General features: G+C 39.8%; 1 protein-coding gene across 1 annotated transcript in view; it reads left to right on the top strand.

The window, feature by feature from the left end:
* Positions 1 to 26805, top strand: part of DHRSX (dehydrogenase/reductase X-linked) — a 164384-nt gene that overhangs the window by 22556 nt on the left and 115023 nt on the right. The window contains exon 2 of the mRNA XM_038156179.1: positions 16884 to 16991. Within this exon, the coding sequence (XP_038012107.1) occupies positions 16884 to 16991 (108 nt within the window). The remainder of the gene's footprint in view (positions 1 to 16883; positions 16992 to 26805) is intronic.

Consider the following 26805-nt stretch of genomic DNA (forward strand, 5'->3'; position numbering starts at 1 on the left):
CTTTTCTTGGACATATTTTTTCCAAAATAGCATCTTGTTAATGAATAAAGTTATCCAGGTGAATGCAGATATCACCTAGTCTGCCGGCTGGAGTGTTTTCATGCTAATTAATTCCACTACCTATCTATGCCAGTCTTACTTGTGCATTCCTAGCTGGAATCACTGCATTTCACAGTGTATAATTTTAACATTAAATAGTCCGCTGAAAATTAGTAGGGAAAAGGTCAAGAAATGCAGAATCCATGTTCTCTTGATGATGCTGTACTTCCTAATTATATGATACAGGTATTTGAAGAGCAGCTAATTTGAGTCGGAAGCAAGTGTCAAGAGCTGCAAACGCTGCCATTAGTAGTGCTTAGTAGGTGCTAGCAGAGTTCTTTGCACTTCGTTGTAGGCATGTATTCTTCCTGTGGTCCTCATGGGTTCCTTTTTGGAGTCAATCTATTAAAGACATTATGTGTCTTTAATAATCCAGTACTCCAAGGAGGAAAGGGATATTTGAAGATACAAGAAAGGATGTAAAACAGCAAAATAGGGCGGCAATGTTGAAGCCAGGACTTCAGCTTAAGCATGACCCTGTTAGGGTTGTACTATAGTGTCATATGGATTTACTAGTTTATGCTCTAATATAATGACTCTTTATTGGGATTTTTGCTATTAACTGTATCTTCTATCCATCTCTTCCACATCAATTTTCAAAGTGATTTATTTTTTTCTCAATATTTACTCATTAATACTAGTCATAAAGTATTATGGTGAGGCACAAGTAAAAACCATGATTTTTCCCCAGTCTCTTCTAATCCAATAATCAAAGTATTTGTTTTCTTCTCTAAAAAAGAAAAAACATATACATACCCACATATGTATACAGAAAATTATTGCAATTTAGCAATGAAGTCCAGTTTTTTCAGTCCAGATTCTTCCAAGCTGCCAGCCTTGGCTGTAAAGAACAAAGTCATCTTTGCAAGTTTGTTCTGGCTGACAGCTAGCACGTGGTTTTACTGGGGGCTATGGGGACAGGGACCAAGGCTGAGTGGCTCGCTGAGCAGCATGTGTCTGGCTGTTCTGCCAGCAGCCTCTCAGCAGGCATGATCTATTCCTTGCAAAGGCATCAGAGTCTGTGTCAAAGGGGCTTCTCAGTGTGCTCCTCTGGCTTGGCACATGGCAGCTTGGAGGGGGAGATGCTGACACCTCTTCTTCCTGCCCAGTCTCTGACACTTGCAACTACAAAAAGGGCTGAGTAAATAAAGGGCTGCCAAAGTGCCTGTGCTCCCTAGAGAAATGTCACTGCTGTTGCAGGAGTGTAGGTGATGGTCACTGTCCTGGTCACTTGTTCTGGATGTCCCTCTTTGTTCCGACAGTGCTCCTATGTCCCTCACGTTTGACTGCAGCTAGTGGTTTTCAACTTGAACGCTTCTCTCCTCCAGGATAAGCCTGCGTGGGGCTGGCTGTGCTGGTGTACTCCATGCTGGGCAAAGCATTGCCCTGTAAAGTCACCACGAAGATTAGCAGGACAGCACTTGCAGAACAGCTTATTCAGTGAGATAATGTTTTCTGTTTCTCCAGGCAAAAACAGGGAATGCTGGTAACTGCCTGAAGCAGAGTTTGGGCTTTGCTGGGACAGCAGCACTGGTCACAGACCGCATGAGAACACAGACATGTTGGCCAGACGTCTTAGCGTGCCTTGGGAGGGAGGTGGTACTGTGGCCAAAATGAAAGTGTGTGACCCTCATTACTGCTGGATTTTCTGTGTGGATGGTTGCAAAGCTTCAAGTGCAATAACAAAATAAATGCTGATGTAAGGGCTACAGAAGCTGCTGGTGCAGCTTGCGGAGTTGGCAGAGGCTCACTTTTCTCTTCTTGCAAGGAACTATTCACCTTTTACCTTCTGTATCACCAGGATTTTTTTCTGGGAGGGGTGCTAACTGATGGCAAAGCCCCACCAGAGAAGTGAGTGTGAGTGGGCTGGCTGTTTACACCATGTGTTATGGGGGGCTGATGGAGATGTAAGGCTGGAGTCTGGATAGGAATTGCATTATAGGGTCATATCCTTCAAATCATCTAGAAGTCAGTGCACAGTGTAACACATGCATTTCAAATGCCTTGTACATTTATGGAAAAAGGCCTAGAGAGAAAAGTATTGGAAACAGCAGAAAGCTGCTAAACAAGCCAGTGCAAGCTCTTGGGCTTTTATTCCTCAAGTTCTTTTTTTTTTTTTTTTTTTTTTTTTTTTTTTTTTTTTTGTTTTGTTTTTTTTTTGTTGTTGTTGTTGTTGTTGTTTTTTTTGTTTTTGCCTCCCCTTGATATGTTTACATTGCTAAGTTCCTTTATGCTTCTTGAAAAGAAAGCTTCATTCAAATTTTTAAATTTTTTTAACACCCAACAGAAATTAAACACAGCTATAACTTTCTGCTATTGAGTGTGAGGTGAAATGAAAGTGCTGTCTGTTTGCTTAATAGGATCGTTCAAGTTGGAAGAGACCTACAAGATCATGAAGTCCAAACAGAAACCCAGCACCATCATGTTCACCAACAAACCATGTCTCTAAGTGCTGCATCCTAATGTTTTTTGAGCAATTCTCTGGGCATCCTGTTCCGATGCCTTCACCATTCTAGTGAAAAACAACTCCTCCTAATATGTAATCTAAGCCTCCCCTGGCAAAATGTCAGGCCATTTTATTTGGTCCTGTCACTGTAACATGGCTAGACCTACCTTTGAAAGGTAGCTCCAGGTATCAGCTTTACTAGAAACTGATGATCAGCTTGGCATGATGAAAATAGGACTATAAGATCTTTTATAGTAAAGAAAGTGTTTTGGGTTTTTTATTCTCAGAAAACAGAAAGGAATCGTGCCTTGAAAAATATTGCACACCAAATTGGCTGTTGCAGAGCCATAACATTTGAACTAAATCCTCTGGTCAGGTGGAAATAAAAAAGCAGGTGTGAAGCTTGTTTATGCTACCAGGGATGCCTGAAAAGTGCTGGCAGTTCTGGCTGTTGTCCTGAGAAGGACTGACAGGGTGCACTATGATGTATCAGCCTGTTTGAACACCTGGCTGAAGAGTGAAGTTGTGAATTGGCTCTGCAGGAGGGCCAGTAGAATTCCTGTAATTGTCACCTCCCTTCTTAGAAGCAGAATGGTTGGAAGGTGTTCGTCAACACAAATGCATATTTCTATATGAAGGGAGCAATCCCTTAAATTTTTGGCAAGATATTTATAGAAGGTAATTAAATGTAGGAACAAAAATAGGATGTTTGTGTCATACTCCTGGAGCATTATCAATAATGGGACTTGTTTTGTGAGTAGTTGCACATTTCTTCAAAGGAGCATGTGATGCTCTCTAATTGAAATATTAATAGCAGATAATGACACTGTGGAATGATGGCCTCTTAAATGGAGACATACTGTAACAGCTTTTAATCTGTGTGGTAACTGCGTATTAAAAATCTTAGACAATTTTGATGAAGACCAATTATAGAGCATGCACAGTAGCTGTTCTTCTGAGTTAACTACTTCCCTAAGTCTCGTGAATCTGCTCTAGATTAATGGGCTATAAAATTTCATTCAAAATTAAGTTTTTCATTGAAGAATAAAAGCATCTAATTAAAAAAATTCAAAACAATTAGCTGTGTTTATTGCAAAGTAGTTGTTTTCCTGTGAAAACTTCAGTGTATATTTTATGAAGAACAAGAAAGATGAAAATTGAAAGAAAATCCATGAGTGTGAGATCACTCCAGCATGTGTTGAGACAGAGGATTTTGAAAACAAATCAGTTTTTTCCTAGTAAAGGACTGTTAGGAGACAATTAGGAAATTTCATATGTAGTATAGTCTGGACCTTTCTGTACTGGCACGTTCATATTCCATTTGAAACCCCTGACCTGCTTGTGTTATCAAAGACGAGAAAAATGAATGAAATTCCATATTTGGAACACAATTGTTATAGCTGTCTTGAAGACAAAATATGTGCATGCTTTTTGTACTTTCTCATTCCAAGTTAGAACTGATTTTTAAGTAGTTTTGAGTACGAAATTGAGCTCCATCCAGAGGATCAGGGGCTTCAGTAAAACTATCTTTAAAAAAAATAAACTAAGAAAACCCACCAAGTTCTGTTCCATCAGGGATTTTTCCTGCTGCAGGTTGGGTGGTGGCCCTGGGAAGGTGGCAGCAGAGGTTGGGCAGCCTGCTGCATCTGGGGCATCAAACTTGGGCACTGCCCTGCAAAGGCAGCACCTCAGGGGCTGTGCAGCTGTGAGTGTCCCCCTCGCTGGCCTGCTCTGCTTCCACGCAGGCCACTTGAGCCCTGTTTTCCTTGGGGCCACTGCTTTGGGCTGCACACCGAGAGGCACCTCTAGGAGTGACCATCCACAGGCAGCTTCTGCGCCTGCCCCGACTCTTCACCATGTGTTGGCCAGACAAAGACATAAATGTACTGGCCAGGGGTGGGTTTGAAGGATGTGGAAGCAGGGTAGAGAGGGAGAGGAAGGGATGTTGAGACTATTTTCCATGGTTTTATTAAGTCAGTACCATCTGAGATTAATCTCACATTAATGTCAATGCTGCTTCTGATTCGCTTAAAAAAATTTAATAATATGGAAATGTGCTTTTTAGCATTTTTTATTTTAATAAATTGCAGGTATCTCAGGGAAATTTTTAGTACTGATTGGTTTATGTGCTATGTTTCCTGTTAACTAGATTTTTCCCAATATTCTCTAATCACCTTGTACCTCTCTTCCTGATTCTAATTACTAGAGCTTTGTGTATGATAACAAGCACTTCAGTTCACAAGTGATTGCAGTGTTTTGAAGTGAACTACTCCAGAAACTTTCAATTACCTTTTAAATTCTGTATACCAACTCGTGACTTCTTGCTTACTTATTCGATGGAGATACTGTCACCCTGAAGCTGTGGGAAGCAGAGGAGACTGTTTGAGTGGCAGCGGAGCATTTTTGTCAGCTGGAAGAGGCAGATCAGAATGTGACCTTCAGCTGGATGCTCTTAAGCTTGATTGGGATATGGAAATCACATTCTCTGTCTCTGGGAAGAGAGGAGATGCAGTTTAAACTACTCTTAATGATCTTTCCAATGTTTTTTTTTTTTTTTTTCTTCACATACACACACCCCCCTCACATTCCAAGAATAGAATATAATATAATATAGTAAGGGAATATTTAAAGAATCGACTTTCCCAATGAATTAGTTGCCCAACTGTATCTCTCCATCTGTGCTGTGAGCAAGATGGAATGATTAATTGAATCTTTTAATAGCATATGGTCAGAATAAGAGATGTTGGAATTCACAAGCAGTAAAAGTAGAAGCTGTAAAGATGATATTGGGATTTGTGATACAATATATCCTGTACTATCTAGGAATATGATGGTACAGTCAATACTGTCTTGAAAATAAAAATTAAAATATTTTGTCTTTTGAAAGGTATAGATCATAGTGCAAAGTGTAAACTTTTTTCTGTTATCTTTTTAATTCTTCTGATGAGATGCTAAAATGCAGGTGGAAATATTTTGCTTTTGGTTTGGATTTCTAGTTTGGCTATAAGTAGATCAGTCTTTCCAGTTTGACCAGAAGCAATGAGATCACTCTTTGCTTCAGTTTCTGCGTATGAAAGTGCTGATGAATCATAGAATCCTCGAATCATTTAGGTTGGAAAATTCCAACAGTTAACCCATGCTGCCAAGTCCATGACCAAACCATGTTCCTAAGTGCCATATCTACATGTCGTTTAAATACCTCCAGGGGTGGTGATGCAGCCACCTCCCTAGACAGCCTGTCCAAATGTTTGATAACCCTTTCAGGGAAGAAATTTTTTTCCTAGTATCCTGTCTAAACCTCCTCTGGAACAGCTTAAGGCCATTTCCTCTTGTCTTGTTCACTTATTACATGGGAGAAAAGATCTACCCTCTCCTTGCTAAAATGCCTTTCAGTAGTTATAGAAAGCAATAAGGTCACCCCTGAGCCTCCTTTTCTCCAGGCTAAGCACCCCCAGCCCCCTCAGCTGCTCTGCATCCGACTTGTGCTCCAGACTCTTCACCAGCTCCATTGCCCTTATCTGGACATGCTCCAGCCCCTCAATATCTTTCTTGCCATGAGGGGCTCACAACTGAGCACAGGATTCCAGGTGTGGCCTCACCAGCACCGAGCACAGGGATACATTGGTCCTGCTGGCCACACTATTGCTGACACAGGCCAGGATGCTCATTGGCCTTCTTGGCCAGCTGGGCACACACTGGCTCACGTTCAGATGCTGTCAACCAGGACCCCCAGGTCTGCTGGGCAGCTTTCCAGACACTCTGACCCCAGTCTGTAGCAGTGCATGGGATTGTTGTGACCCAAACTCAGGACCTAGAAGCTGGTCTTTTTGAATCTCATAGCCTTCGCCTTGGTCCATCAATCCAGCTGGTCAAGCTCTCCCTATCTAGAGCCTTTCTGCCCTCCATCAGTTTGACACTCCTTGGTGTTTGACACCCCTTGGCCCAACTTGGTGTCATCTGAAAACTGGTTGAAGGTGCATTCAATGTGCACCTGTTTAACAGGACTGATGCCAGTCCTGAGCCTTGGGGAACTTTACTTGTTACTGGCTACCAGCTGGATGTAGCTCCATTCACCGCCACACTCTCTCCATGGCCATCCAGCCAGGATTTTACATAGCAAGCAGGATGTCTGTCCAAGCCATGAGCAGCCAGTTTCTCCAGGAGAGTGCTGAGTTTCAGCATTCTGAGTTTCAGCAGAAGCTGAATATCTGACTTTCCACATTTTCTGAGCTTTGGGTACCTAAAATGTTCTCCAGACTTGAGGGTATATGATGGAACCTTTCTTCCATGCAAGGTGTGGGAACTTGCCTGCTAAAGTTTATTTCTACAGTATTTGGGATTAAATCAAGAATATCAGCTGTTCTTTTCTCCTTCTCCTTCTCCTTCTCCTTCTCCTTCTCCTTCTCCTTCTCCTTCTCCTTCTCCTTCTCCTTCTCCTCTCCTCTTCTCTCCTTCTCCTTTTCTTTTTTTTCCTTTTTCCTTTCCTTAAGTCTCTTTGTTGTGAAACAACCATCATTTACGGTTTTCTGAAATTAGGTTTCTGCTCTGCAGTCAGTTGTGACATTTACTCAGTCTGTAATGGAGTGGCAGCAGCATCATGCTCTACTGATTCATATTTTCTCTAGCATTTCAAACTCACTGCCATTGCCCTGGTTTTTGGTCAAAACTGTTACCCAAATGCTAATTTTTCATAGTTAGACATGAAATTTTAAAATCTTAACAATTCTGTGCCAGATTTCATGCAGATAACTGTCAAGTTTTTTTTAGATATATGGGATGTGGTCTTTCCAAGGCAAGACCTTTTCTGAGATTATTCACATTTCATTTTGGTTGCTATTTATGGCTTCTTCACTGGATTTATGAACATGATTTGGAGAACTCTACATTTATTTGGGACTTTAGTGAGCAGGAAAAGTGTTTTTAAATGTCAAATGTTTAGTTAAAATGAAACTTTCACTGTAGGGAAATAGCACTCGGAAATAGGGAATTGCACTTGAGAAGGCTTTTGTATGCTTGGGGGTATGTCTGAAAGCAAGGACTTGAAACGGTTTCTTACATCCTGAGGGACGTAAAGTATTGTCAGATGCAGCTGCATCTAGTCGTCAGCTGTTTGGGAAATCTTGGAGCCTAGACAATCTTTGGTTCCTGGTAGAGAATGAAAAAATAATTCTAATGTCTCAAACTTTTGCAGGATGGGAAAATGCATTCTGCAGCTACTAGACTATGCAGAGCTATTTCCATTGCCCCTATTTAAATATCCTGGGATAAGCTTCTCTTTTTCATCTCTCATTTCACAACAGGAAAAAAGTATAATTACATGGTGACATGACTTGAAGAGCATTGGAAAGTTTTACATAAAATGACATTGCCCAAGGTATTGCAGAATTACATTTGCCCAGAGGGAGGGAGTATGGGAATAAGCATCAGTAAATCTGTTCAAAAGATAATCAGATGCTTTTTCTTGATTTAAAGATACACCTGTATATAACTTCCCTATCTTTAATGTGACTGGAGTGAAAGAGAAGAAAGCCAAAGAGTAAGACTTAATAGGTAAATATATAAAAGGAATGAAAGATAAGCAGAGAAGAGAATACAAATGGAAAAATCTCCTTCTCTATTCTTGTGATAGTATTTTCCCATGTAAAAAAATGCTATGAGTAAATGGAGCCTTTAAATATATGCATATGTAGGGAAGATTAGTGTTTTCTTGGAGCTAGCATCGTGTTTCTTCTCACGATATTTTTAACAAATCCAGTAATCTTTTATATGCAAGTTGTGCCTGTTCAGTATAGTGTAAGGAATTAGTGGGATTTCTTCATATTATTGCAACAACCGTTTCTGCACTTATTTCACAAAACCCAACATTGTATTTTTGTGAATTTTAGGACTGAGGCTGGGACTGCTCACATATGGATCACTGTCACTGAGCTGAGTTAGTGCTGTGCCTTGTCAGTGACAGTGCTGTCCCCCACACCTCTCCAGTCCAGCCTCATGGCAGCAGAGCCCTCCTTTCCGAGCAAAGGCAATGCTTCATGGCCTCATCCAAGTCCCCAGCTGGCATCTGTCCCAAAACAAAATGATTGCACAGTGAAGCAAAACATGCCATTTGTGGTGTAATGCCAGTGGGTAGTCAGGTGCCAGATATTTTTGCACAAGTTTGTCAAATGTACTATCAGCCATTATCTGAAATAATCCTTAAGACTAGTGTTTCTCCAGAAAAAACAAGCAAACAAACAAACAAACACTGGCTTAAGCCAGGAATAGTAATAATATGTAAGACAGGGACTAGTGTTTGATGGCAGAAGTTGCTTGATGTCTGTTGGGAACTTGCAGCGCCATAATTTCACTAATATAATTTGTACTTGTTGATGTAAGGCAACTTTTCTGTCTCTTGATTCTTTCTCTATCACCCCATGCCCTTCCCAGGGATAAAGTGCTCTGCTTTTCAACACATTTGGTTGGGAATTTTCCTCCCAAGAGCAGATAGTAGGCAAACTTGGATTCCTGATTAAATTTTAGCAGATTTTATTGCTGCACTGTGGTATTTTCCATCTGACTGATTTGTATAATGGTGTTCAATCTATCTATTTGGCACTCGTAAAAAAAAATTAAATTCAAATAGCTTATCTTCAGATGAATTTTGGCACAAGGAACAAAGTACTCAGGAACTCTGGCAAATGTAGCCAGAAGTGAGATTCAGGACTTGGGAACTGTACCCTCTCATCTACTTTTGCTTTCTTTTACCTTAGGGCAGCTTCATATTTGTTAGGATCAAATTTCCTAATATCTCTGTCAAAATCAGCCTGAACTTGTATTGTAACAAGCTCATATATATGCTTCACCAAACCGTTTTTCAATGGACCTTATTTCCCATTGTCTGAGAGAGGCAATTCTGAAATGTCAAGACAAATTCTCAAATTGAATGTCCTCTTTAGTTTTCTCCATTCTCATCCTCCTCTTTCTTGGGGGAGAGGTGGCAATATCCAGCTTTTTTTCTGTGTATGATCAATGATCCTGATGCAGAAGGTCTTCATAGGGTTTCCTGGAGGAAGAGGTTCTTCATGGATAGAGTGAAGACAGTTTGGAAAATTTCCGTCTGTATAATATTTGAAAACTCCAACTAGTATTTTCTCCATGCAGCCCTTCTGCCAAGTCTAACAGCATCACAGGGTCCAAGACTAACATTACTGAGCATCCCATTTGACAAATAAAGCAAAAGCACTCAGGCTCCAGTCGAAAGATGTATGAAAATGCGTCTTCCCTTGGCTCTTGTAACCAGGCAGGACTTCTTCACTTGCAAACACACTAGTCATATGCTCTGAAAAACAGGGCACTGAAAAGACATGTGCAAGTGGAGAGGAAATATTTTTCTGATTAATTTGGCAGTAGCTGTAGCTTACTTTTCTAGCAGTCTGTGGATCAGTGCCTTGACTTACCCCACCAAACCATGATTTATTTGCATCTCTAAGTAGCAGTGCCAGTGTCCATGCTGGGGTCCTTTTTTGGCTTTGAGGACAATATCACCATGCAGAGATTTATGATTCAGGTGTATTAAATTGCTTAGAGCTGTATCTCTTTCACCTGAATACCTAGAGGTGGGGGGAGGGTGAAGAGAGGGGAAAAGGGAAAAAAAGCACTTGAAAATGACCTCATCTTGACCAAAAAACTTTTTCCTGTGTCTTATTTGAAAGTAATCTTTCTGCTTCCCCTTCCACACCTTGCTTTCCACACACGTTTCTCCCTTTATCTGCATTTATGCTGTCTTTCCAAGAATCGCTTGAAGAAATGCAGATAGGTGTGTCATGCAAATGAAATTTTTAGCGTAGCTTTCCAGTCCCCTTCCCACTGTTAGAGAGATGCCTTTCCATAGGCCTTGTATTTTTGAGTGCCAAAAACTCTTGCTCTGAACAGTTGCCTTATTTAGGCTATTTTTATTTTTCTTAAGTAAAAAAATATTTCTTTCAGGACTGTAATGCTAGCATAATAACTTTCATCTTACTATTGCATCAGTTTATCTTACATATTTTTTAATATGTGGAGCTTTTTAAGCTGTAGTTAGGTCTTGCTGTGTATACCCATGCTCCAAACTTGTGATATTGGACTCTAATGATACCTATTGCTCTCTAATTCCCCCCCAAGGCTCCACAGTGTGTTCATGAGTTGGAAAAACAAGAGGCAAATGATCTGTTCTGCTCATTTGTAGTATGACTTCTATATGTGTTAAATGAGTTATATAGGAACAAGTCCTGTAATAGATTTTGGGAGCTTGTATCTCAGCCTTCTGTGAAGGGCTTGTCATCTTGCCTGCAAATGTTATCACTTCATCCCTGTAAGCAAGCTGGCATGCTTATCAAAAAGCTAAACGAATGTTATAAATTTAGAGCAGCCTTAAGTTTTGTTGGGTTTTTTTTAAGTTGTTTTCATTGGCAATTAAAAAAAAAAATCATTAGTCTGGCTCAGCAGATGTTTGCTGCTAACTCTGAAGAAATGTCACTTGTTCCTGTGTTGACAATGTCAGGAAGGGATAAGTAAACACGTTATCTCCTTAGCTGGCTGAGCACTCTGCTTTTCTAGTTGGTGTATCTGCTCCTCTCCTTTTGTGTCATTTGCTGCCTTGCTGCACTTTGGCCGTTTGTCCAAGCATCCTGGATATGTGGTGCCTTGGCTGGAGTTACAGCACTGGTTGGCAGCCCAGGCAGCCCAGACAAATTGCTGCTGCTGTGTGGGAGCTCTGCTGTGTTGTGGAAATGTCCACTTCATGGGGCACAGGCTGAGTGTGCATTCCCCTGAAATACAGGGATAGAACTTCCGTGAGTTTCCAGAATTGGTAAATATGAGTTGTTGTTTGTTGTTTCACTGGCATGCAGCATTTCAGGCTCTGTGTATGTCTTGTGCATTGGTTAAACAAGAAACTTATGTGTGCCAGGGGTTTTGCTGTGGTTTTGTGAGCAGTTGTTACCAGTCCTATTCCCTGTCAGTGGCTGCGTGGGAGCCTTATTAAATTAGGTCTTCCCCTGGCTGCTGAAATTCTTAGAGCCATCTGACTGCTGCTGTTCCATTAATAGCACCTTGAGATACCTATGAGTTTGTAGGGCAAGGGACACATTTCCATGGTTTGGTTCCTCCTGCTGTTCTGGTTCTTCAACACCTTTCTCTTCCCATGAGTGACTCCAGGGCCAGCCTCTCCGATACCTCCATTTCCTCATGATTCTTAACAAAAGCTGGGAGGCTTGTCGCCGGTCTGATGCAGAACTCCAGCTGTGTTTGGATACAGATGCTGTCCCTGGACAGCTAAGTGTCCCTTACACAATGCATCCAGCCATCTGAGGTGTGTTGGACCTGTTGGCCGTGTGCCTGTGGCCCTGCATGTGTGCATGGCAGTCGTTCATCAGCAGAAGGCCCGATGGCCTCAACTGCTGAAACCAGCAGGATGCCTTTTCACAGAAGGACTCGTCGGGCTGGTTGCCACCTACCTGGTTTCCAGCCTTAAAGGCCTTCAATCTTGATTGCATATTGATATTCATTAGGAAAGTGATTGGAAGCAGAAAAGATTTTGGAGTGCAAATTGGAGAAGACAATTTGCATTTGAAAAATCATCTGCACGGGTTGAGGACAGGCTTGAGGCACACACAGTTTGTCTGGCTTATCTGTCAGGATTTGAGTACCTAAATTGTCTTCGGTTAGGATAGTCCTGGAATGACATTTGAATCCAGACCCTGCTTGCCTGGTTTCTGCCAAACCAGAATTTTACGGAGATGTTTCTGTAAGGCACACAAAAAAGGCTGTTGCTGAAAGCTGCATGGGCTCCCCAGCAGTTTACTGATTGTCTCTCAGAGTGGAAGATGAATTATTTTTCTACATCTGCTTAATGGCTATAATCTCAACATCGCCACAGTATAAATCAGAGAAAAAGAGTCAGAATATTTTGCAATAGGAAAAAACACTCAATAATTCTGTGGTACACTGAGCTGTATGATTTCTTTAATCCATCTAGAAGAACTTGATTGTGCCTTGTCCTGTGGTGTTAGATGAGGACTGGAAATTACAGTTTGTCTTCTTTTCTCACTCAGTGTTGCTATACAGGAATTGCTCAAAACTTGGATCTTGTTATTCAGTCATGAAACTAAATATTCATTGTTAGTTCTTATCTTTTTATTTTTTTCCCATCTGTACTTCTGCCAGTTACCTTCAGGCCTAATATTTGCATGTAAATTATTCAGTTATAAGAGGAATGAAAAAAACCAAAAAACTGTTGAGATTTGTCTGTAAGGATCTCTCCAGCACAAATACCACCAAAGTTCCTGCACTGTGTGGCCAGTTCAGGAGGTGTGGGCAGGTTCCAGCATGGCACCTCACAGGTGGACACTGACCAACTTTTTGGATGCCTTCAGCTGGGCCCAGGTCTTGCCTGATAAGTACAGGTGACTGATTCAGACAATCTAAATTCTACCTTTGGCCTTCAGTGTCTTAAAAGGAAGGTTAATGAGGAAATTAATATAAAGAAATTCTATTTCAGTGTCCACATGACCCATAGTGTGCCACAAGGCAGATGCTGGATTAGTAAGGTAGGAGATGGAACTTTGTAAAAATTTGATGCAATTTGCTTTAAATAAACTTCTAGTACTTTTTTCTTCTTTTTTTCCCTTGGCCTCAAGCACTGTGTGCTATAAAAGTTTCAGAATACCAAAGCAAGCTACTCTCAAGGGAAGCTCTTCTTCTGAGGCTTGCATTGTCCATGTTCACATGGTGTGTTTCTGCAAAAAAAGAGAAAGGTCGCTGCTTTTGTTTTGATTTGGCTACTTTAATGACCCTCATCCCTGCACCAGAGCTGAGATTTTGCTGGCAGGAACTGGTCATTGATATGGAATTGGTCATTGATATGGGTCTGCAGACTGTCTTATTTCCGTGTGGTTTTGGCAGTTGCAGGGGCACCCTGAGAGATTTTTAGAGTCCCTTGAAAATTAGTATTTTTTAAATTACAGAATTGCCTTATGTTCTTTGTAGTATTGAATTTGTGCGAGGATGTCTATGTACATGGAATTTATTTCCAATTAAGGACAAGTATATTTAAAAGGAAAATAATTATTTTTAAGTAACCTCATATCAGGACATAATAAATCTGCCTTATTTTTCTGTTTTAGGATAATCGACTTGCAAAGTAAACAGGCTTATGTGGTCTAAATACGTTGCAATGCAGGCAGAACCTGCAGCTTGGGACAAGCTTCTCTCAGCCACTGATAAAGGAGCACCTAAGGACTGTGGGCTGGTTTCTTTGAACACCAAGGGAAATTAACAGCTACTGCTTGGTCAGGGGATTTCATTAGCACAGGGCTGTACCATTCTTATGTCCCACAGAGATATCACTGGCATTATTTCTCTGAACCTGAGATCAGTATCTACCTCCTTACCAGGAGCAGAGGGAGAGAGAGAACTGGGGTGGTTTAAATGAGTTTCAAGAAGTGCCAGAGGGAACCTCTCTGGGCATTGCAAAGCTGGTGGGTCTCCACTGCCTCCTGCCTGGGGGGGGCTGTGAGGCTCCAGCTGCACTCAGCTCAACCTCTCACACAAAATAAACCAGTATCTGCTGAAAACCAGGCTGAGCCCAGGTCTGCTTTGAAAATTTCATGCTGAGTTTCATCACGGAAGTGGTGTTTTAACACTGAAAGTTGAGTGTACTGCAAATTCCACATGAGGTTGGAGTTCTAGAGGGAACAGGGCACTAATAAACTGCCTTTCACTGGATTTGCCTCTGGCTCACACACAGAGCCTGTATTTGGTCTTGGCCACTTTTGTTGAAATGAATACTATTCATTAATATCATTTAAATGGAGATTCATTTTACATTAAGATATCTGACTTCATGGAAACTGTACATATTTTTTTTAATTAATAACAATTAAGAATTAATTGAGGAGTTTATTTTCTTCCTGTCCCATTCCCCTTCCCGTTGTATTTCAGTTTTTCTCTTTGCATTTCCCATTTTGACTGAAGTGAGTGGATAGACTGAGTTGTGACATGCAGTGTTGTGTCTATACAAAACCATGTTATGTGGAAGCTGTACCTCTTGGAAATAAAACAGATAATGACCACTTATCTGTGTGTCTGCAACTCTCATTTCTCCATCCCTTTCTGCTTTCTTAAGTCCTTGGAGCTAGCTGCTACAAGCAGACCTGGTTTAAACCTCTCTGTAATATAGGATCACACAGAATGCATTTTTTCAATAGAGTCCTTAAGTGGCCATTAAGACCAAAAAATTGTCCTTTTCTTTGCAGTCACCATGGACAGGGTAGGCCTGGACATCTTCTTTCATCTGCTAAATCGGGTCCTCTGCTAAGAACCACTTTATCACAGTGAAACCTGTTATTGCTTTACTCTTCTGATTTTCCATTTTCACTTCATGTCATTGCCCTTTCCCCAGTCCTGACTTCTTTTTCTCCTTTTCTTTCCTTAATTTTCTTCTAAGCAAATTTTGCATTAAAATGTCACTTCTTATTCAATAGGTGGTGCAGTAATGGAAATGAGTGACAGCACCTGTATGTAGCATGTGAAAAAATCCAAATGTCAGGTGGCAATGTGGTGGGAGGCCAGGAAGCAAGGGAGGCATGGGGAGGTAGAAGAGGAAGAGAAGGTACTCAGGCCCAAAAGAGTGCATTTTCTCTTGACGAGATTTGGACCTGTGGGCATTTTGTTTAGAGTTTGTGATTAGAAGTATTTTTGGTAGAAATTGCAGGGGTGCTTATAGCTAAATTGAAGCCCCTAAAGAAGGCTCCTGGGGAAGTTTTATTTAGCTTGAATTCTCTATGTCAGGACACCTATGTGCATACATATCACTGTAATTGGAGTTAACCTTTAAAGAACTGCAAACAATTTCTGTTCTTCATGGATGGGAAGAACCAAGTTGTTACTTGAAGAGAAATTCATGTTGAATCATGATGGAAAGAACTATGTGTTTCAGAAAAGGTGAAATGTGGATCCTTTTTGAAGTTGCTGTGAAGAAAGAAGCTTGTATCAGTGCTAGTCCTGTGTTTCATAACTATGTAAAATATGAGCTGGTGCTGTACAACAAAGCAATCCCCTAAAAACCTGGAAATCGAAATAGAAAGTCCTTTGATAGATGAAACTTGGCATCTTTTTTAACATTTTTTATCTATATCATTGCCTACAGACCCTGCACCACGGCAAAATGAAGTATTCAATACTATTTTTCCCATGCAAATACCTCACAGTTTTAACTCCAAAGCAAATTAGAAATTCACCTTGGTCACCTAAGGACCACATGATGCTTCACATGAAACATTCTCCACCTCAAAAAAAAAAAAAAAAATTGTAGTTGATATTAGACCTAATTCATGCCTTTCCCAAGCAGTTAAATGATAATGCCTTTGCTCTGCTTTGGCTGCAGGATTCCCTCCATGGTGGGGGAATGTGCTGTGCAACCTGCACCCAGTGTGAGAGCTTGTAGCTGGAATGGCAGCTGCTCTGCAAGGGCCATCCCAGATGCTTCTTGGCTCACTTGGCAGGCTAAGGGCTGCCTGGGGATGCAGGAGACACAGGATGTGTCTAAGCCACCCCTCTAGCAGAGGGAGTTTGGGAGCATTCCCTGCCTGCCAGGCTGTGTGTGGGTCAAGGAGCACTTGGAGTGGAGGCAGAGTGAGGCTGACAGCGGGTATCGGGGATGCTGGCTTCTGTGGGACAGGGCTGGTGTAGGTGGGAAAAGCAGATGGGGGCTTTCATGCAAGAAAAATTGCTTCCTCCTTTCTTTGGGGCTCAGGGCCTCGTGATTTCAGAAGGGAAATGCTCAGTTAGGCAGGGAAATTGGGTCAGCTGTGTACTTTTGATGGCTCACCTTTGACTGAGATCTTTCCTCCATGTTACTGACAGAGGCTAGTCTTTTGTCTTTCAAGAAATTTCCAGGGTATCATGCTGCCAATTGAATTTTTTCCCCTGTACACACTGAGTAAGCCATCCCTGATCTGGCCTAACTGCCGCCACCTTGCTCAGTAACAAAGTAATGGTGGAAATTTTAAAGGTCAGATGACTGCAGGATGATGAAATGCATGCAAATAGAAATGAGAAAATTTCTGAAGTGGTTGTTTGCTTTTCGTGTTGTCAACCTCAGCCTTTTGTGAACTGTTAACACTGGAAAATTATAGTGCAGTAAATAATGGTGGATGTTCCAAAGTTTTTTTTTTTTTCCATATGGGCTTTGCTCCTGAGATTGTTTACTGTCCTGGCTTGAGTGGTCTGTTAAGTGTACATTCTATAAAATACATCTTAACTTCTTAATTGCATTACTATTGTGAACTAACCTTGTGTTATTTCTTTTTTTCTCATATAGTTTTCCCTACACAAAATGGAAAGGTTGCTATAGTGACTGGAGGCACTAAAGGAATTGGTTACCAAACTGTGAAGCATTTGGCAAGACTTGGCATGCATGTGATAATAGGTAAAGTCATTATTTTCTTAATATATTTTTTGTTTCATAATTTTTTTTTCCTTTTAAGGTGTATTTTCTTTCTGGCATCAGGGGAATGTAGGAGAATATTTTGCTAGTATTTAGCACAAATAAAGATTGATTTATGTTTTTCTTTGCAAGATCTTAAAAAAAATAGCGGATGAGATTTTTTCTGTAGGACTTGGAAGAGTTGTACTACCTTAGATAAGAAGTGAACAATAAGAAACCTTAAAAAGATGAGTATTACAAAAATACTTTAGCTCCCTGTTACTGGAAATGGGCCATGCATCAGCATTAGGGTGTACGTGTTCAATAAGAGGAAAACAAATTAAAGAGTTGAAGGAGTATTACAGTGTTTAGTGGGGGATGATCTGTGTTATGAGGACAGAGGAAGCCCTTATAACTTCATCCATGTAAAAATTGCACATTTACTTCTCAGTGTGTCACTGTAAGAGACCTCCGTAGGCAAGACAAGAAAAGAAACACCCACAAATTCAATCGTGTCAGTCTGAGATGGACTGGGCAATTCACCTTCTGTAGGTGCCTGTTTCTCTCTATTGATAATAAAGAGTTAGTAAGGTGACTGAGTTAGAGTGAGACATTTGAAGTTAGGTGAGTTTCTCTACAAACTCAAAAACTGTCCTGTGTGCACCATTTCTTCTATCTACCACAGACACTATTTAGGAGACTTCCTATTTTTTAAACCTTCCTCTACTACTATATATATATATGCACTAATATATCTACTAAATAAAAATGTAGTATAACGAATATGTTATATGTTATATATAACATATATAACATATACGTTATATATAATATATGTTTAAAATGCTACATTTTCTCACTTCATCTTTCCTTAAATAGATTTTACCTAAATCACTGTAACTTTTATTCCAGACAGTCACTGAAGATTGCTGTTTCATTGTACACTATCAAGCTGGTAATGCCATTTTGTTCAACTTTTATACAGAATTTTCTCACTCCAAGGTTCTGTACAGATACCAAACCCACTCCAAACAATGGATGAGAGCACAGTAGCCCTGTGTTTTCAGTGTAGTGCAGTCAGTAACATAATGGAGTTGTCCTGCAATCATACAGGTGTAACATGGAACACCACTTACTCATACATGTTTTAATAGATGTGTCAAACCCAAGCGTCTGCAAAGTGCAAGTAGATGCTTCTTTATGTAGCTAAATGCTAGATGTTACTAATGTAGCTAGATGTAGCTAATGATGTCAGCATTAATATTTCACTAAAATTGCTTTTCATCTTTGAGGTGGACTGCAAAAATGTACTCAGTGGGAAAACAAAAAGGGTAATTTTCTTCTCTTTGCATAGAGTCTCAAAAGCATAGAACATTCTTTTTTTTTCAAGATTTATTTTGTATTACTTAAAGTTTAGGGTATTCCACGTAACAAAATTCAGTGTAAGAGTTTTGGGAATGGGAGGGTGAGGTTTAGGCGCAGAATCTCTAAATAAGCTGAATTTTTTTCAACTCACAGTCACTCCCTCATCTATCTCATTCACTCAACCTCACACCCATAGTCTCATCAGCGCCAAGATGTGTGAGCTCATGTGATCTTGTGAGTATCACCTGAGTATGGGAAAAGGTCTTGCCAGCTGACAGTTCTTATCCGGTGCCTGTGGTACTTTTTGATCAGAAGTGACAGGCTAGTTTGTGGTCAGATCTGCCACAGAAGTTGTGCAGTCTCCTTCTCTGGAGGTATTAACAATTCATCTGGATGTGCCCTGTGTTACTTGTTCTGGGTGAAATTGCATTAGCAGGGGATTAGACAGAGCTCCCTTCCAACCACTATTTGGTGATCTTTTATATTGCTCAGCAGCTCTCAGCACATTTTTCCTTGTCTGCAATGTATAGGCTCTGTCTATAGCCTATTTTTAGGCTGGACTAACAGGAAAAATAATGGTATGGGTAATAAGCTGTAACCTGGAGATGTTATCCTCCTGATGGCAGAGTGCATGGTCATCTGCTTCCAGTCTTCTGTGATGTGGCCTTGATATGCACAGCACGGGAACAATGTCCTCTAAACATGTCTTTTGTTTGTCAATAAAGGGCATTCTTTTAATGCTTTGCTCTTTTTTTTGGTGCCTACAAACCCACGCACTTTTTTTTCACTTCCATTGACTCCACAATTGTATCAGTCTTACTGTTTTCCTTACGAATCCCTACAAATGTGAATTAATGAAATTAATTATAGGAAGCATTTGATGAGTAAGTCTTCCAGCTGATTCATTTCTTCCGAGCAAACTGACCTAAACACTGAGCCCCATGAGTCACAGCCATCTTCTTTGCCTGTGAAACTCTTCAGACCAAAGCAGCCCTGTCAGTAGAATGGATAGTCCCAGGCGCTTTTCCAGCTGCAAGATCATAACAGTCTCAAAAGCACATTAAATGCAATGACCTTCCATCCTTGCTCATAACTGTTGGGCCCAAGTGTCCAGAGCATGTCTGAAATATCTGCTGGCACATTGGCATGCATTAGCACATTCTGCTTCAGGCCACACAAGGCTCCAATAGGAGAGCAAGTGTGCTCAAGCTTTCTCCTCTAGAAATGTTTTCACTGTATGTTTGTATATAGACATGATCTTCTGTGAAAAAGGTGTGAATGTTAAGTGAATTTGGGCTTGCAAGAGAGACTCACATGTAGCTTGCAGTCAATCATGCTCAATCACTGGATTCTTGTTTCCCATTATAGGAACTGTAGCAATAAAGGATGATATCCCTGCAGCAGGCAGATGAGTCAAGCCTGAATGTCTGATGTGAAAAATGATTCACCATTTGTGATGGATGTGATTTTGATTCAGTTTGACATTTTAGAGGAGTAAATATTTGAAACAACCTACTTTTATATCCAATCTACCAAGGGAATGAGGAAAGCAAATAAGTAGAAAGCATGTTACCTTGTGGAGCGTGAGTAGGCACTGTATGAAAAAGCAGTATGTTCACTCAGAGCCTTTACAGCAAGTGGTTTCATAGCTCTTTTAAACCTCCTTCCTTCCCAGTCCTAGGACTGGTGCACAGGACTCCATCCCCCACTGATGATTTCCCTCTTCAGGTGCTGCTCACCCTGCCCTCAGCTTCTCCCTGAGAAAGAGGTTTTGATGAAAGTAATTTTCTGTATATTTGTATATTTGTTTGATAGATTTCATTGAGGCTTTCTGCCAGCTGCTTTTCTCAGTAGCTTCAGTTGCAGTCAGCAGGGCTTTTACTTCAGGAAAATTTCATGGCAAACACCAAACCCCTGGTAGGAGAAACTGATGGCTGTGATGAATCTTCACAATCAAGCCATACAGGGAGCTCCTGCTCCCTCCCATGCATTTTACTAGTTTATTTATACAAACTTGCAATTTCATTTTCAGAGAGAGAAAGTAAATCACACACTGTATTCAGCTGTGACTGATATCGAAGGTAATGTTTTGTATGCACTTACAAATAAATGTGCTCTTCACAACGAGGACATTGGAAATCAGGATATCCTGGCCATTTCTATGACCTCCCCCAGCCCAGGACATAAAACCCAGTATGTTCGACTCTGGTTCAAGGTGTTTGCCACAGTTTTGTGAGTCTCAATTTAGAGTGATAAAAAAGCATAAACTATTCATATTCCTTCTATGTTCACAGCTGTTTAATTTTATGAGGATTCTGTGTGTGTGTGTTGAAATTGTTGACTCAAAAAAGTAGAGCCTCAATTTGACTTTTTTTTCTTTTTTTTGCCCTCAGTACATTAATAAAAGAAGGCTGAGATAATGTGTGATAATATCTAATGTAGAAGTTTTGATAATTCTATCAAATGTGAATGAAAATCAAAAGATTTGCACCTTTGCAATGTTACACTTATGCTTGGTATAAAACACCAGGTTCAGGGCAGTGTAATCAATCTTTAATGTCTGAGTATATCAGTGTCACAGGTTTCTAAGACAGGCTCACACTTTGAAGGAAGCAATCTCATTATACTTATATATATGTATATATATTCAAGTGACTTATTTGAGCTATGCAGGTTTGGCTTGAGCCCTGCAATTTTGGCATAAATAAATGTACTTCTATCACCAGATTCAGCACTTCTGTGTGACCTCAGTAAGCTCTGCAGGAGACTAGCAAGAGATATTTCTGTCACCTCTTTAATTTCTATTAGTTTCCAATTTTCAGGCTGGATTCTCTGCACCATGAATCAGACAATTCTTATATTGTATAATACTACAAAGTGACTTTTGAGGGATAATTAAATCCTATCACAATGGTGCAATAGTTCATTTTCAAAGACAGTTTGATTTAATTTCAATTACTGAAAATTTCTATGGGTTATTTTAATAGACTTTTTTTTAATATACATAGATCTATGACATGCTTTGGTTATTTTTTTAAAGTATTTATCTTCCTAATTTCAGCCAGGTTTTTTTAGACCTGAATGAGTTCTAGAGTTAGTCAGGATGTGTCAAAATTTTACCAACCTATAAAAAGTGGGTGATGATTTCTGTGTTTCTGTATACACATAAAGGAAATGCATGCAGATCCCTTTATAATTGTAATTCCGTTCAGGTTTTATCATATCAGTGCGCTGTAATCAGGGTTATAAAAATCTCTGTTTACTGTTAATTATGCACCATACATGTGCACACAGCCACACACAGTCTTCCAAATATGTATGAATTTTGTCAAACACTTTAGTCCCTAACTTCTGTTGGAAGACTGTCACGTCTGTGCTTGTTTTAACATATGGAGCTTTCAACAAATAATTGTATAGGAAGAGCACAAAATGGAGTGGCAAGTGCTTCAAATTGTATCAAACTGTTCAGGGTGATAAAGACCAGGGATGTGTGAAGAATTGCAGACAGACTATAAGAAGCTGAGTGTTAAAAGGCATGTACAACTCAATGTAGATCAATGTGGAGTGATGAACATGGGGAAAAATTTTAATGCCAAAAGAAGATGTCATGGATTCTGTGTCGACCATCATCACTTTGGAAGTAGATCTCAGGGTCAAAATAGATTATTCTGTGAAATTCAGTGGTGCTCTGTAGGGTGCAAAAATCAAAACAAATATCAGCAATTGTTAGAAAATGAACAAACTAAACAGATAATATGAGTTGATTCAACTGTATGAATCCTTTGCAGGCCAGAACCATAAATACTATGTTGTGTTCTGGTCTGCCTATTTCAAAATGGTTTTTAAGGTTTTAGAGGAAAACAAGTTTTATCAGGGGGATGGAAAGGCAACTAATGAGGAGCAACCAAATGGGCTTGAAGTCTTTAATCTGTTCACTGTCTCTGAAGTATATAAAAAGAGCAGCTGAAAAGATACAGAGCTTAAAATAGTATCGAGATTGTTACAAACTCAGTATAAACACAGTATTAGACATCAAAATGAGATTAAAACGATCTAAAACAGGCCACTGTGATTAAACCCAAAATCTATCAGAAGCATTAAAGTATTTCTGGACTAGTATCTGCTGCATAAAACCCTAAAATGTCTTTGGTAAAGGAGAAGTGTAAGGTGAACAAATACAGTGCTGGCCAGTTTTTGGAAGAGCATTGTGCATAGGCCAGTAAGTGTGTTTTTTAAATTGAAGGATAAGTCAGGCATTAAAAAAATGTAGAGTTAAATATGTGTTGTTGGAATTTTGGTAGAGTTAGTGCAGTTTTCCTGGTGCTTGTTTAATTTATTCATTAAGCATTTATGCATAATGCTTCGAAATATTCAACAACTGTGTGTATTAATTTAATCCTGGTTTTCAAAAGCTTTTGTTAAGTTTCATGCCAAAAGATTTAAAGTGGCTGGCTTGTCTTGAGATAAGAGAAAGATTTCTTGTAGTTTAGTAATAGATTAGGAGGCAGAAAACAATAGTGAGAAATAATTTATAAGAATTTATAAGAAAGCTTTGAGTTGGAGCAAAGATACTTGTGGTCCCACAGACCAGATGTTCAGTGCATGTATAAAAGATAATGTTTATAAAAGATAGATTCAGAATACAGGGTGAAGAGTGAGATGATGCATTTTGTTTAAATGTGTTTTGGATATTCAGAATTGTTTGACTATTGATGATTAAAGAATTTCTGACATGTAAGGAGAAGCTGAGAGAGCTGTATTCAGCCTGAAAAGGAGAGAAGGGTTAGGAGGATCTTTCCCAGTGTATAAGTACCTAATGGGGAAAAAAAACCCCTCCCTTTTTTTTTTTTTTTTTTTTTCCCCTTTTCTTTTTTTACATTGTGGGTGGTCAAACACTGGCATAGGCTGCCTAGAGAGGTTGAGGAGTCTCTCTCCATCCCTGGAAACTCCTGAGATCTGACTGGACATGGTCCTGGGCCACCACTCGTAGCAGAGGGCGGGACTGGGTGGTGTCCAGAGATGCCTTGTGAAATCTTAACTAGTACGAAGAATAGGAAATAATCTCCCAATAGTGGATGACTGTGTTATAAAGGGATGGATAAATACAGAGTGTTAGTAAATGCAAATACAGAATATGAGAAAAAACAGCCACACCTATGTATTTAAAAGAATAGGACCTAAATTAACTGCTAGTCAAAGAGTTAAATAAATATTGTGATTTACTGTTGAAAGCTCTTTATACAACATCATCGATATTTTGTGCCAGTCATAAAGGCAAATAAAATTATATTACTTGGCAGGAAAGAGGATGAAAACAGGACAGAAAGCGTCCCTCTTCCTTTATAGAAACCATTGGATCATCCCGCTGTGCATACTCAAAAGGATTCTGGTTGAACTGGAAAAAACTAAAGAGTGACGGTTAGGAGTACAGGATGGCTTTGTACAAGGTGGGGCACAGAACAAACATCCTTCTGCTTCCAAACAGCTGACTGAGGTGTGGTATCATACAGTTATGGATGGTGTAGAAAGTGAAGGACAAGTGGTCATTCCCTGTATTATTGTACACAAAGTAGAGAACATGCAATAAAGTAAAAAATACAACAACAAACAAGCTATTGAAGTACAACCTTTTGAATGTAATTAAGTGTGTCATTAAATCACAGAGCCTGCTGTCCCAGAACTCTGGCAGTCAAGCGCTTGAATGATCTGAAAGTGCAATTAGGTGAAGTAGTGCAGGCCATGTTCATTGGGAGGCTATGTGTGACCTTGGATTCAGGAACTCTCTCAAACTTCCTGCTTCTGGGAGGGTGTATTGGAGAAAATCACTCCTAGACTTATTGCTGTCGTGTCTTTTCCTTAAGTATCTGCTACAGGTTATTGTTGGAAAGAGGGCACTTGTCTAGATGTATCTTGGGTTTGATAAACAGGGTCGTTCTTGGCCTCTTGTAGGAACAGGTGGGTAGCTGAAACCTAAGGTAATAATGATGATTCCTTTTCTCTTTGCAAACTGACATTCTCTCCCTTGCTAATTTTTTTGCTTCTTTTCTCAAAGGAACACTTACAACAATATATTCACCTTTCATGTAAGAAAGGCATGTATTTAATTGTGACTGCTGTGTGATGAACTCAATGACAAAAGATGTGTGGTATCTCTAGACACAAGGAAGTTTGTATCATGTTCAAAATTTATTTTATAGCTGGTCACACCCTTATACCTAGCTTTATTGAAATCTATGCCTTAAATATTTTACAGATGAGATCCAAGATCTGTGTTCCTTTTATTGAAGATTTTATAAATTCCTTTAAAAAAACCTTAAAAAATCCTTAAAATCCTGCTCATATTGTATTTCTCATGTTTCTCATCCTTGGAGATTTTGGGGGCAGTTATTCCTCTCTTTTAGACAAATTCTTTTTTTTGTGCGCACTCATAAAATCATAATCTTCCTAACACCAGCTGATAGGATTTTGGTTTCCTCTTGAGGCATTGGGTGCCCTCATAAGCCCTGTCTTCAGGCTGGTGCTTCAAAGAAATCAGTTCCCCTTCGATCATAATGAGGATTATGCTACTCTGAGAAGGCATCTTGATTCAAATTTCCATTTGGAAACTTTTATATTCTGTTGCACAAAGGCATCTAACCATTATCCTTTGCAATTCCTTCACCAGACGGTATACACTTCTACAGAATTGATTACTGTACCACCAAGCTTTTCCCGGTAAACACGCAAGAGTTTACGGGCACCATTTCTGAACTTGGGTTGCTCGAAGTCAGCAGTGGGGAGAGGGAAGGGCCATGCTGCGCACCCTGGAAAGTTATCCATTGTTTCAGGGAGTAGCTGATCTGTAATTATGGCTCCATTGGTCAAGGAAAGAGTGTTATCCCAGGTTCCCCAGGCACTGGTGACTGAGGGGGTCACACCTGCCAGTGGCTGGGGCATGTGGGGAGAGCTGGGAGGCAATGTGCCTGCACGGCTGCCCTGCCACTGGGCAGCTCTCAGTCCTGCCTTCCCCCCTGGGGTTCCCTGCTCGGGGTTTATTGCAGGCTGAGGGGTGTCTTGTGCACGAGGTGGCTCTCAGGCTCCAAGCTGGAGGGGTCAGGTCTTTCTCTGGACTCCACATGCTGGTTGCTTTGAATCTTCTTGAAGTTCATCTCCAAAAGTTTTTATTCATCTTCATTTTGTGCTATCTTACTGAAAGTGAGGAAATTTTTCCCTTGACAAACCTAAGTAAGCGAGGGCTTTTTGGATTTGTAGGCTTATTCTCTCCAGGCAACCTTAAGCTTTAAAGGCTCTATTGTTGATCAAAGACTATTTTAAATATTTTATAATGCCCTGAAGTACATTTCCTTGAAACATCAAGATTGCAAATTCTTAATTTTGCAAAACAACATTTGGAAAAGCTCTTGCTTTCTTTATCAGGATCAGTCTTGTACATAAATTCAGTGTGTGAGTGGCAATTACTCTTTTGAAGAGATAGTCACATTCAAAGAAATTAAAAGTATAGTATAAAAAATACATATAGTTGTATCAGAACCCCTTAATTAGCAATAATGTGTTTTTAGCCCATGCTGGCTTTCTAAGGGCGGTGCTTTTTTCAGCCTTGTTCAGATAGAGCAATGTCTGTGATAATTCTGTTGAAATCCCTGAAATAACTTTCAGAGTTAGGATATACTTAAGTGACTAAGATGACAGAGCCTGACATTTGGGATAAGATCCAAATCCTATGGGTGCTGATAAGAATTTTAGTATGTACTTCTCTGGTGGCTTCATATCAACTTGCTTTGACTTGTGATGTTTGTGTAAGTAAATGTGGAGGAGATGAGTACATTTCTTTGACCAAAAGTTGTATTTAAATATGTTTTCCTTTTTTTCAGTATTATTAAGAATTAAATTTTTTTATGCTGTTGAAATGATATCTGATTTTATATGGTTGCATCTGTTTAGAATGAATTTTTTTTATATTATTAGGGTTTTTTCAGAATTGATTTTAGTGTTGTTATTGAATAAGTCTCACCCAAATTCTTCACTATTCTGTGTGGACTAAGCGGAAAAAACCCATCAGGTAGGGCACTGAACTGCTTGCATAAACAGTTCTTGAGACAACTATATCTATTTTGAGTTCCCAGTAGACATTTTAAATTAGCATGAAAAGCAAGATTATTATGGTTTTGGGTACTTTGATGATCTAAGCTCCCAAGACAATGAATCCCTCATTCTCAAAGCTTTTTCTAAGATTCCCTCACTGCATAAAATACATGATCTCTCTTCCCTTTCTTACCCTTCCCTTCGAACCATTTGAATTCAGAGTGGGCAGATCTTATGCTACAGATGCTATAACACTTAAAATGGATAAATTCTAGTATATGGAACATATGGAAATTATGGTGAATCATTGAAAAAATGTCCAGCCAGAGGATTAGTTTGTGTATCAAAAATTTTTTTAAAGAATCTTGAC

Source organism: Motacilla alba, chromosome 1 (genome assembly GCF_015832195.1).
Source record: "Motacilla alba alba isolate MOTALB_02 chromosome 1, Motacilla_alba_V1.0_pri, whole genome shotgun sequence".
NCBI lineage: Eukaryota > Metazoa > Chordata > Aves > Passeriformes > Motacillidae > Motacilla > Motacilla alba.